The sequence below is a fragment of the Mycteria americana genome, chromosome 3, assembly GCF_035582795.1.
Source record: "Mycteria americana isolate JAX WOST 10 ecotype Jacksonville Zoo and Gardens chromosome 3, USCA_MyAme_1.0, whole genome shotgun sequence".
Lineage (NCBI taxonomy): Eukaryota > Metazoa > Chordata > Aves > Ciconiiformes > Ciconiidae > Mycteria > Mycteria americana.
The window spans coordinates 41,294,978-41,307,967 of NC_134367.1; the positions used below are offsets into that span (position 1 = coordinate 41,294,978).

The 12,990-nt window shown below is 40.9% G+C and overlaps 1 protein-coding gene across 2 annotated transcripts in view; it reads left to right on the plus strand.

Annotated features, from left to right (window-relative positions):
• The window catches only part of ORC3 (origin recognition complex subunit 3), a 36,578-nt gene extending 29,033 nt beyond the window's left edge, over nucleotides 1–7,545 (plus strand). For both annotated transcript variants that reach the window (XM_075498331.1, XM_075498332.1), the window contains exons 17-20: nucleotides 899–1,040; nucleotides 4,842–4,958; nucleotides 6,098–6,177; nucleotides 7,398–7,545. In XM_075498331.1, coding sequence (XP_075354446.1) covers nucleotides 899–1,040; nucleotides 4,842–4,958; nucleotides 6,098–6,177; nucleotides 7,398–7,503 — 445 coding nt within the window. In that variant the 3' untranslated portion in view covers nucleotides 7,504–7,545. The remainder of the gene's footprint in view (nucleotides 1–898; nucleotides 1,041–4,841; nucleotides 4,959–6,097; nucleotides 6,178–7,397) is intronic.
• The last annotated feature ends 5,445 nt before the right edge of the window (nucleotides 7,546–12,990 follow it).

The following is a 12,990-nucleotide window of genomic DNA, read 5'->3' on the forward strand; positions in this document are numbered from 1 at the left end:
ATATTCCTGTATTACTTTGCACCATAAGTTGCAACAGAAATTTTGCTAACGTGTTAACATGTTAATCTTGTCAAAATTGTGTCTTGGTCCCTGTGGTATGAAGCACACTTTTTTTTCCTTCCTATTCTTTCTTTGATGAGGGCTCTGAAAGTAACATTTAAAAAAAATTCTTAAAAAAATCTATTTTCCATAGATTAGTAGAAGTAATTGGCACATGAATTGACCAATTTATTTTGGCTACAGAAAAAAGTTGAGGGAGGACTGGGTATATGTGGCAAAATAAAGTCGAGTTTTTACCCTAATCTTTGCTGATCTGTTCTACTTACGAAACGGTATAGATGTCAAGTGTCATATCTTACCCATTTTGGGAACTGTTTCGGTGAGCAAGGTGTAGCAGATCGGGTTTTGGAGGCAGCTCTGTAGCAGAAAATGTGAAAGGCTTGGGGTGGGGGAAGACATGAAGGCACTGGTAAATTACAGAGCCTTGGGGGGTGAGGCAGAGAAGCTAACAGAAGTATGATTGTGCCAAGAAAAAAGCTTCACATATGAAGACAAAGATGAGCAGAGACTCATCAGGAGGCCTCGAGACAGATAAGCAAGATCCATGGAGTAGAGTACATGACGCGTGTTAGCATTTCAGATGCTGCCCTTATTTTTTAATTTGTCAGTGACCCAGCTAGAGTTCTATGCTAAATCCATTAGATGTAGAGTTGATAACTGACTTCCCTGCTTAAAAGTCGATTTCAGTGCTGTTCATCTCCTTTTTTCAGAGATTTGTCTGTACTGGTTGGGAAACATACATTCTTGTAGTCTCTGCCTGCAGTAGACTTCTGTTGTTTCCCTTAAGGTAAAGCTTGTCTCTCCCCTCCTTCCCCCATACCTCATATTGCTTTTTCAGAAATTACCTTGTTCCTGCAGACCACAAGACTCTGCATGAGATAGTGTATTTCAACACAGCCAGTGTTCTCCGTGGGCACTTGAATGCTGCCCCGAGGACTGCACTTCATACAGCTTTAAATAACCCATACTGCTACCTGAAGGTAAGAAACGAGTGAGTTGTTTGTGGTGCTGGAGTAGTTTCTGAAGGCTGCACATGAAGATGTGTAAGGCTTAGTTTTGCTGTTTCATGAAGCTTAGCACACCTTCAGCTGTTTTGCAGAGAACCAGCAAGTTAGTGTTGATAAGCAACTGGGGACTGTGCAAAGAGCTAGGGAATCTGTCTGGCTGAAATAAAGCAGCTAATTATGGAAAGAGTTTTATATGGGGAGTCCCATTTTCCAGAGCCTGTTCCAGTCATGATCTTTTCTTTCTCCTGTAGATGTAGCAGAAAAATCATTTTGTCTTCCCATTACAAATGGGATGACTGTGCATGGGGAAAAATGCAGTGTCTGTGGCTCTTTCCAGAGACTTTCTTCACAGGGCTGGTGCTTAGTTCTCATTCTGTAGACTAGCTGTAAGATGAAGGTGGAGTGATGACATTAACAATAGCTTAAATACAGCATATTTAAAGGAGTCCTTTGTTTCTCTTTTTACATTTATTTTAATATCTGGTGTGTATTGACATCCTGTCTTTTCTGAGTCCAAAAAAAGGATTGTCATGGATTCTATTAGTTAACCCTGCTCTTGTGTAGAGAAGAAAAGCAGCCCCTTCTCCACTTCTTTCATAAATCAAATTCACAGGATGACCGAAAGAAGGGAATAGAGCGAGATTTGGAAAAGGAGATAACATACCTTTGGTTTTGTCCTTGCTTATAGGTGCTGCTTGGAGTTATCCTCATGCCCTAACATTTCCCTTAAAAATGTGATTACAGTTTTGAAGAAAACATCAGTTGTAGCTGTATCTGAGTGATTATATGTTACTTGAGTCAAAGCCAACACTTATCAGGAACTATACTTGATAAAGATCAGTCTTTGAAATCTACAACCTGATTCGTATTGGGTTTGTTGGCACTGTGCCTCTATTTGAATGAGGGTTGTCAGTTTTGCTGTGTGCAGGAGTTTTTTCTAAAACCACTTAAAGAGCTTATTTGTGAAAACAGTAGTTAGCAAGTGGGCTACCATTAAAGAGACCTAATATGAACCTCAGTAATTTATATTTTCAGAAAACCTGTAAAAATATAGATGAGGAGAGCTAGCAAAATCTAGCTACTGATGTGTTTAATAAGTATTCTCTTTGATGAGTTGACAGGATTTAAAGCCCTCTGTCATTCTGCACTTTGTTCTTTGACATACTTTAACATATTTCTGATGTTTTCTGAGTAGATTGTGAAGGTTTGGCATAGTTTCTAACAGCAGCAGTATTGGCTGAGTACCTTGCTTAGCACTTTAATTTAATCCATCCGAGTCAGATATTTTTTCTTAATTGTATCCATGACTTCTGCATGGCTTGTACTTTTCTGGGCCATGACCAGAGCAAAGTTCTCTAGAGCTGTTCCTTCCAGAAGGCTAGGACAGAAAAGGATCTGCTTCAGTGGAGTACCAGCAAATGATAAATATGTGATGCGTTTCTTACAGGAATCCAGTCCAGTTATTTATTTAGCAAAACGTGAACCAAGGATCATACTTATCCTGGGGGGGGAGGGGGAACCCGCAAAAAAGTGTAATTCTGTTTTCACTGATCCCTTGAAACTTCAACAAGTTCTAACTTGGAATACCAGCAAGGCACTGCTTAGTATTGTGTCAGTGCAAGGAAATCTGATCTTGGATCTTCCTGGGGTTTAGATGGTCGTGCAAGTTTTGTTCTTGACCTTGGATAAGAAGTGTGATTTTTCACATTGATCTCAAGGAATGAGCCCTATTACCCATGAAGCTACTTTGATTGCTATGAAACGAAAATCCTCGAGTTGCAATTAAGCTCCCGTATCAGGGAAAGGGGATACTAGCATTTGGTCCTTGGGAAAGATAGTAACATTGATTCCAGGGCAAGGTACCAGTCTGTCCTCTGTCTAGCCTCTCGGGGCAGGGTCAAGCAACAGAAACCCCTCATCAGCAGTGTTCTGGGTTGTTTCCACTCCCATACTCTTCGCTTTCTGAAGCAGCACCTCTGTGCTGTACAGGTGGTTCCACAACTGGCTGCTTGTTCTAGGGCAGCTTCCTGCTTGTCAGTCTAGTTATTTCCTCCTGGGGACAACGCGTGTGCTGCCACCTCAGGAAGCTGAGGTTTCCCCGCACACGGCTGCAGCTCCCTCCCACTATGCTGTTAAGACTTGGCCTAGTTATCACAAGTGAGGCTGAATTCTTTCAGATGCTGGCAGAGACCCTGCAGTGCCAATCAGTAATATCTTCCCTGGATTATTCTCGGCATTTGCGTGTGGACCAGCTAGATATTAATTTCTACAGATGAACCTGTTCCAGGAGAGTGCAGTTGCTCTGGAAGTTGCATCCTCTCTTGGTTGTGATAACCGTTCTGGCCTTAAGATTAGAAAATCAACGCAAAGTGTAGGAAGCCACAGAGTTAGGAGAAGTAGCAGAGGGGAAAGAGAAAGGCATCGGGTTATCCCTCAGAATAGTGGTGAGCCATTAGATCAGCCAGAAGGTGTAACTTCACCTGTGCCCATTAGTAACACAGTAGTATTTGGAACTATTATGGTACGCTCCTGAATTATAGTCTGGTAAATTAATGTCTGGATTGTAACATTTTGAGGGTTTAGCAATGTTACTCGGAGTTTATCTGGAGACCATCTGGACTGAACTGACAGAGATGAACCTAATGTCTGCAGCTTTTGTGTTCCTTGTACAGAATAAATAAACTTGAAAGTTGTTACGCTTTCTGGAAATTGTGAAATGTCTTGTAAGAGCTAGAGTCCAAACAAATCTGAGTCTCGCAACTTGCAGGGTTTGAGATCTATGAAAGGTAAGCTAGAGATTCTTGAGCAAAGTTACATTCTTTGCCCAACCTTCTTTCCTATATTGAAAAGCATTTATGAAAATACCCTTGTTAGGGCTTTATAGACTTCCCAAAAGTAGCTGCATATTTCACTAGCATGTAAAAGCATTTTAGCTAAAATTTCTGTGAACTGAAAGTAATGATCAGTGGTTGTTTTCATATTAAGAGAGCTGGCTTCTTAAAGTGCATGAGACTGAAAACTGGAAAAAAAATCGTGAACTGATATGAAATGTTCTAAATTTCTGCAGCTCTACAGAGACTTTTGCTTCTGGTTCAAGTGGCTTTTTTACTTCTCAAGTAAATGGTTCAGTGCTGATGACCTGAATTTCCTGACATACAGAATAGTCTGTGGGGAAATCAGACCTCTGCCTTTATAGGTGCTGTGTTTCAAGCCAGAAGAAATGATTGTTACATTTCAAAGATAAAACTCTGAGATGAGAGCAGTTTTGCTTTTTAGTACATCTGATAGATCTGTACCAAGACTTCCTCTTTCCTTTTGGGCGCAGGGGACATTTTTCTATGTTCTACATAGTACAGTCTGAGGCAAATCATGACTAGTTTCTTTTCCTGAATCCACAGAACAGAATACTTCTCTCTGATATGTAAATAGAACTAGCAAAAGAATTGGGGGAAAGCCTAATCAGATAATCACTCATGAGAGTAGACTGCATAAGTGTACAAAATTGTAGAAGGAACACCAGGAGTGAAGTAGCTGGGTGGTTTCTTGTTGGATTTTTTTTTTAATAGTATGTTTTCTTTTTTCCTGTTTTTTGGGTTTGTTTGGGTTTTTTTTTCCTTTGTACCATCAACTTGCCATTAAACACACAGTTAACATATGGTTAAAATACCTACCGTGTGAATTTCCTGAAATAATGTTCTATCTATCTATATCTAATGTTAAATTGTTCAGGATTAAAAACTGATCAAGGTTACTGCCTTCATTTTTTTTCATCAGAATCAAGCTTTGAAAAGTGATGGAGGAAGCATTTCTAATAAAGCCCCTGACATATGCATAGCGTATAAGCTTCATTTGGAGTGTGGCAGACTGATTAATCTCGTTGATTGGTTAGAGGTATGTGACAATGCAAACAGTGCCTTTACCTGCTTTCAGTATTCTGATTTATCTTTTTGCTGCATGTCTACTTTTCTTTAGTGGCCCTTTTGACAGCTTAAATCATGGCATACCTCAGTCCCTCCTGTGCAAGAACACACAGTAACTCCAATCACCAGCCCCCAGTCTTCCTCTGACTACTGTGAATCATTTATTTCCAGCATTATTACTCTGTGATGAAAATCTTTTGCTTCTGCTTCTATTTTATGCTCGGCACAGATCAGATTTTATGCTTCACAAGGGTACCTCCCCCCCCCCTTTTTTTTACGTATTCTGTGACACTTCTATGGAAACAGGCAAGTGCTGCTGCTCAGCAAGTGTGGGGCTCTTGGAGAAGAATGCTTGTGCTAGGGAAGAGCAAAGGTCCTTCTTGCCCGATACCCTGTTTCATACTGTGACCAAAAGCAGAGAGAGTACAGCAAGAGAACATACATAAATACGATACATTCTCCAAATGCTCCCTAGCTATAACAATCATGTTTTAGCTCTAAAGTTTCCTAAACTGGAATGGTTTCTCTGTATTTCATAAGCCTACCTGGATTACATTACCAATGTAACTTTTTAGCAACCACAGCATCCTTTGGCAAGAAATTCTGTAGCTTAACTACATGCAGTGCAGAGGACACTCCTTTTACTTGTTCCGAGTATGTTTTGTTTGCTGCTGCCTTGTTTGTGTATGGGAAATAAAAGTGGACAGAAGATTCTTACCCAGCCTCCTGCTGTCCCTCAGTTTTATAGATTTCTTCCCAGCCAACTTATCTATCTCCTTAATTTTTCCAGAATGTTTAAGCAGTCTCGCTTTGAGAATGTTTTTCAGTTCTGTATTTTTTCTGAGAATGGGTCAGGGACCACAACTGTATTGGGATTTAAAATGCAGGCACACGAGTTCATAGAGTGATGTATTTCATTCTGTGTTCCTGCCATGGTAATATGTAACCTTGCTTGCTGTCTTTGATTGCTGCTGAACTGACATTCTCATGGAGTTATTCCAAGATCTCATTCTTCCTGAGCGATAGTCATCAGCTCAGAGCTCATTATTTTATATGCAGCTCTGTCTGTCTATGAAACGTGTTAAATCTGTGCTGCTTTTCCCTTTCTAGGCTTTCTCAACTGTGGTGATGGCAGTTGAGGGACCAAATGCAGATGCAGCTTCCTCAGACCAGGTGGATGATATTATCCAGTATCCTTTCTCATTTCTCTCAAGTTTGACATTCAAATGCTTACAGGACTAATGAACCAGGATTGTTAAAATAGAGCTTCACATGCACTGATAACTAATTCCAGAAAAATAAGATGACTTAATATACTGAAAATGTCACAGAAATAGATAAGCTGAAATAGTTGGGCTGGGTGTGGCAAGGTAAAGAGAGCAGCTTTTGTCCATAGGAGCTGTTTGGGTCTGAAACAGACCTAACAGTCCTTAAGACAAGTTGAACTATTCTACTCAGTTAAATCATCTGAGAGTTGGTACAGCTGCTGTATAGGGGGAGAGCATTACTGGGGAACAGAAGATAGGATAGCTGTGACCTAGAGAGCAGATGGAGAAACAGACAGTAGTTTATTATGAGGAAGATGGACGCATTAGTAGGGGAAATGCTTACAAAAGTAGTGTCTCTGTAGAAGCCATGAGTTCTAGTACCTTAGAGTTGAGAATTTTAGTTCCCACAAAACATCCATTCTGCTTCTCACTTTGTCCTGATTCTTAAGTGAGGTCTGCAAAATATTTAAAGGATGAGCATTATGAAACCACAACTTACGGCTATAACACAGCAGTGCTGCCACAGAGAAGAGATGAATGGTTGTACAAAAGGAGGCTTAACTACAGGAAGAATATTTATATGCTTTAGTACTACACCTAGCTTTCCTTTAGTACAAGGCCTTTCCTTTTTTACAAGCTCCACTGGTAACTAACACAAAACTAAATCCTCTGTTTAACTCAAGGATATATAGCTGTGTGTCAGGAAGGCAATAAGAAAGGTATAGTGAATAGTCAGTAAAGAAAAGGTGATGCTGTGTTATGAAACCTCAAAAAAAAATTCTGTAATTATCTGTCTTCCCATTTTTTGTCAAGGGACATGAAAGTACAAATTATTTTTCTGAGAGACTACAAAATTAACATATTTGTAGGCTTTAAGCTTCTCTTAGCAGTGGGTAAAGGAACTCTTCCTTCATTGCCACATCTTATGCATGTAGCAAGAGAAATACTGATTAGATTCTAGATTTGTGCTTCTGTAGGCAAATCATGCTCTGCCCTTGTTTCCAACAGTCTTAGTGTGCAACACAACATTCTGTGTAATCTGTGCTTACCATGACTTAGAAATCTTCCCCTCCTAGAGAGAATGGTGTCTCTATCAATGTGTCATGAAAAGTATACTTAATTTCCTTTACTGAAATGTCCAGTGCTCGTTTCATTCGAGCTGTTTCTGAACTGGAACTCCTAGGCTTCATAAAGCCTAGCAAGCAGAAAACCGACCACGTGGCAAGGTTGACATGGGGAGGCTGTTAATGTGCCACCGAGATCTTAATAAACCTGTTCTTTCTAACATTATGCAATGGCTGTGTTCCCACTAAACTGGTCCTCACTAACTTTGCATACTGAGTCAAAGTCAAGTACGACAGAGTGCTGTGAGATACATTCTTCTGAGTGCCTGGATAGACTTGAATAGCAATGTTGTTTTTTAATACTCAGCCTCCCTGCATAATGTACTGCTCTATTAATGCTCATGTTCCAAATACTGTATTGTTGTGCCAGTTTTAATCTTCTTTGATGTGTGATGTTTAACACTATACTAGATAGAATTCTAGATAGATACTATGATAGAATTCAGGCTAGCAAGCCCAAAGGACAACACTGGCTGTGTAAGCTACTGAAGTGATGAAGCAGTATTATTAACTTGCTTATAAGCTGATAGGATTTGAATCATCATTATAAAATGCCTTCCAGATCCTTGAACTGCAGATTTAAAAATAAATAAAACCAGTATGCCAAAAATGACCATAAGCTTCCATGTTCAGCCTCTGCTGCATGTTCTTCAAACCAAAACTGGTCATAACTCCCTGAAAGCTCCTTCATGAGGAGGAGAAAGGGACAGAATAATTTTGAAGACACACATTTTTGCTCTTTGAGAAGAGCAAAAGCAAACTGTTTAAATCATTCCCTTTTTCTAGTGAAGTTGATTAGTACTAGCTGACTTTTGCTGTCAGGGGAACTTGGGTCAGCATAGACTAAATGAGAAGATGGCACTCATGAGCATTGGAGGAAGGTAGTAAAATCCACCCCTGAAGTACATGCTGTAACTTTTCTCTTTGCTGAGGATTTGTACTGTACACAAGCAAAGGAAACAGCTGTGTGAAAACAAATTGGCTGAGAGTGTTACAGCACTGCTTATCTGACAGATCTTCAGTCAAAGAACCTTCTCAGCCACTTGGCCCTGTGCAGTAAGCAAGCCCAGGATGCGCTCTCTGAGCTTCTGCCAGCACAGAGCAGTGCCTGCACCCACATACAGGTTACCAGTGCTGTACTGTTTGTAGGAACAGGACTGGAATGGCTCACAGCTGCTTCTGATTTGGTCAGGATAGACCAAAGAGCTGCTTTCTCTGCCTAGAGTCAGTCACAGATCAGTCCCTGATACTGTAACAAAAGCCACAAGTAAAATGCTGTGCCAAAAAGCTGGAAAAAACACAAGTCATTACTGGAGTTCTGGTCCCCAAGGAAGCTGAGCTTGTCAAGACAAACCTACACCTGATGCCAGGTATCAGAGTAGCATGGGTATGGCCTAACCAGCCCAATCTCTTCTCTTTGGCACTCAAAAGCTACTGTGCAGATCTTACTTCATTAACCTTCAACTTCACTCAGATTCAGTCTGGGGAGCACATGTGTTTATGCTGATGTCAGTGGCCCATGTTTTCCAACCATGGAAAAAGCCTTAGAAACCAAAGGGGAAGAGCTGTGCTTCCCTCCAGAACAGCGTGCACATCTGCCATGCATTGATAAACCAGTGCCAGGGCTGCAACACATGCATTTCAGCAGTATGGGTGGAGACTTCAGGTCAGTCTTATCATCAAGGAAAGGGCTGCACAGTTTAAAAATGTTCAGACTTCATCCCTCCCAGCCTACTTAAAAATTGGTGATTAGTTAAGTTTCTTGTAAAAGGCTGTATTTACCTCCCAAAACCTCCCAGACTTCCTCAGTTGAGTGTGAGAGGACTACAGACTTCACTTTCCATCTGAAGGCATTTAAGTGCTGCTCTTAGTGTATGTGTTCAGCCATCGCTAGAGTCCAGATGCTCCCACGTAGTTGCACGGGCACTTCAGCCTACTCAAAACAACTGAAAATGATAGCCCAAAGCACTGCAGATTGAATCACTTGCATAAACCAGATCTGTACTGGGGGGGGGGGGGGGGGGGAGTCCTATTACAAGAACCTGTAAGTTACCAGGCTGCTTACCCAGGAACGTATACAAGATAGGTTAGGCTTGTTTTAAATACCCTCAGAGAGGGTAGGAGTCATGTACTCTACAGCAACTGGGAAAGTCACAATACTTTCCTGGTTGCTCTAATTGCAGAGACACAGCAACACTTCCTGCTGTACTTAAGGGAGGGCCTGGCTCTAAATGTCACCAGACAAATTAAGAGGCTGAGGAGGATGAGTAGTTTATCAGCCTTTATACTGCCTAAACATACAACTTGGGAAATGTAATGATGAAAACCCAAAGCAAGAATTTTTAGGATCTCAGTGGAACAGTTGCAAAAGTTCCTCTCTTCCAAAAAGACACAGGGGTAAACAAATTCCACTGTTCTTCACTCCAGAGACCACACTAGGGCACCTATATCATAGTGGTCTTTATACGTAAGGCTTTCAAGCAGCAAAGTGAGACATTTCAGTAGGAAGGGAATGCTAAATAGCTCTCCTCTGTCCTGAACCTCACCTATTTCTCTTGCAAATACGCTTGACAAATGGAAGGGAGCAGCAACACAGCCAAATGTCTCCCCGATCTGCAAGAGGACATGGAGCCAAGTGCTCTGCGCAGCTGTCCTCTGCCACTTGCCTGCAGCCTCCCCTCCCCTAACCTCACCCAACGCAAGATAAGCCCACACCATCTAACTTTCACACCTTTTGAGGGTAAAATGTTTGGAAATAAAGAGAAGCAAGCCTCAACACTGTGTGGCTTTTAATCCCCAAATGTGCAGACAACATGACATTAAAACAGAAAAATTAATAGTTAATGGCTGTTTCTTCCCTTTAACTAACAACAAAAATTTTGAAAGTTGAAGTCACATATTTGCTATACTATATACGGTTTCTCAGTATCAAATCTTTAATTCAGTACTTGGCACTTCAGACCAAGATGTATAATGGGGAAATACTTGACTAAAATTATGGAGGAAGTACTGTGTAATTTCATTTTCTTCAGCAAGGAGGGTAGGAAGGTTGGACAATTAAAAACAAACTAAACAAAACTGGCCATAAATTTCGTTTAGCTTGCCTTTCTTCAGAGGCTGGACTTCGTAGTCAGTCCTAGCTGCCTGGGAAGAGCTTAACCGCTAAATTCTGAGCCAACATCAGTAACAGCAGAGACACTACAGCTATGAAAAAGCCCCTTGTGCTTTTCCTCCTTTAATGACATTCTGGTGCTAGGGGTCTAATAACACCAGGCCTTCTGTTTGCAGATAATCTGGCTATATAGTATGAATTTTACATTTGGCTCCTCTCATATAATTTATTTTACTACTTTTTGTTGTAAATATTCCAAACCCACCCTCACATACCTTAGCTGAAATACACAAGAGACTTCAACTGCAAATATGTATGTAATTTTCAAATGTTAGTTCTACAACTGTCTGCAGAGTAGTACATGTTCTGCAGATACTCCAGGAAACCTTCTCTGTCTGCAACATTCACTGAAAGCAAACAGGACCAAAAAAAAAAAAAAAAAACCCAAACACCAAAACAAAAAGCCAATGTTTGTATTGTGGGTAGGAGCTCTGAAACTGTAACAATGTAAAGGCCTCACCTCTGAACTGAAACTGTATTGTATTCTTCAATAGCCATATCTTTCAACAAAACTACTGCCAAAAATCAGACCTGAAAGTAAGTTAACTCTTGTTTGAATAGTTTACCATTTTTCTCTACTGTTACAGATGCTGTTCTTTGACACCTCTTTACTGCACTACTGGTTTCAAACACAAACTTGGTAATTTTTCTTTTATCTTGGAGCCTACAACAGCAGTAAAATATAATAAGCCAGGTGCCTGTAAAAGCCAAACATTCATCCGCACATTCATAATCTCAGAGAATTGCTTCCAATACAAAGGTCATGAGCACTGACTGGTTCACAAGAGCATAAACTCTTAATACATACTTTACCAGCCTTGTTTTTTTCCTCCCCACTGTGGAATCATAGAGCTAAAACCTTCCCAATTCCCAACTCAGGAATGAAGAGAGCTTTCACAAAACAGTTTCTAACCAGAATCTGCTAATGGTCTTGCTGTTCAAGAGTATGCAGACAGATCTCAAGCATCAGCACACAAAATTGCTTGAATCTCCTTCCTTTTCAATCTTGGAAAATGCTGAATAATCTTACGGTTATATGCTAGACACAAAAATCAACAGACAGTCAGGATGTACATGCTGCTTTTTAAGTATACAGTAACTGAGATCTGCTTGAAAAGCATTTACACATCACTACCTCAAAAACAGGTTAACCAAGATCTTTGGTTTCACTCTGTTAAGTTGCAATTAACTGTCCTCAGCTTGTTTTGCTTTTGGATAGACTGCAGTTACATACAAATTGCAAAAATATTCCAAATGTGGCCACCACAAAATGTAGTGCCAGGAATTTTTGTATCAAAAATAGCGTGGCCAGCAGGACTAGGGAAGTGATTGTGCCCCTGTACTCGGCACTGGTGAGGCCGCACCTCGAATACTGTGTTCAGTTTTGGGCCCCCCACTACAAGAGGGATATTGAGGTACTGGAGCGCATACAGAGAAGGGCAACGAAGCTGGTGAAGGGTCTGGAGCAGAAGTCTTATGAGGAGCGGCTGAGGGAGCTGGGACTGTTTAGCCTGGAGACAAGGAGGCTGAGGGGAGACCTCATCGCTCTCTACAACTACCTGAAAGGAGGTTGTAGAGAGGTGGGGGTCGGTCTCTTCTCCCAGGTAACAAGTGATAGGACAAGAGGAAATGGCCTCAAGTTGCGCCAGGGGAGGTTTAGACTGGATATTAGGAAATTTTTCTTCACCGAGAGGGTTATCAAGCATTGGAACAGACTGCCCAGGGAAGTGGTTGAGTCGCCATCCCTGGAGGTATTTAAAGGACGTTTGGATGAGGTGCTTAGGGACATGGTGTAGTGGTGGTTTTTGGCAGTGTTAGGTTTATGGTTGGACTCAATGATCTTAAAGGTCTTTTCTAACCTATATGATTCTGTGATTCTGTGAATTCAGTAGTTATTGAATCTTACCCATTTCTAACTTGACTCGAAAGCCTTTGAAAAGGCTCTCCAAAGCCAGGGGTTTTTTTTAAAGCACCAGCCTGCTCCATACCACACCCCAATTTTCCTAATTTTATTAAACAGTAATCAAGCAGCCAACCATTTTCCTGCTAAAGAATAAGTCACCTGTTAGAACAAGCCTTTCATGTGAAATTCATCACATCAGTTATTGGCACCAAGATCAGGAAAACAAGCCAGTCTGAAGTCCAAGACAGAACAAGCAGCAGGTTAAAAAGTGAAAAATTTCAAAGAATGCAACCTCATTTTCAAAATGGGCACAAATTAAGCATACCACAGCTGTGATGCATAAGCACCCATGGTGGCACTGTATTTAATCTGCCAGAAGACTGCTTATTACGCATTAATTTGGAGCAGCACAGGAGTGGCTGGGTGCTAACATGACATCACTTATTTATAATAACTCTTAATATCCCAAAAGAAAAGATAAGCTGAGGCACAGAGACAATCACAATGGCTGGTATCTTAATTCTACTCCTATCTCA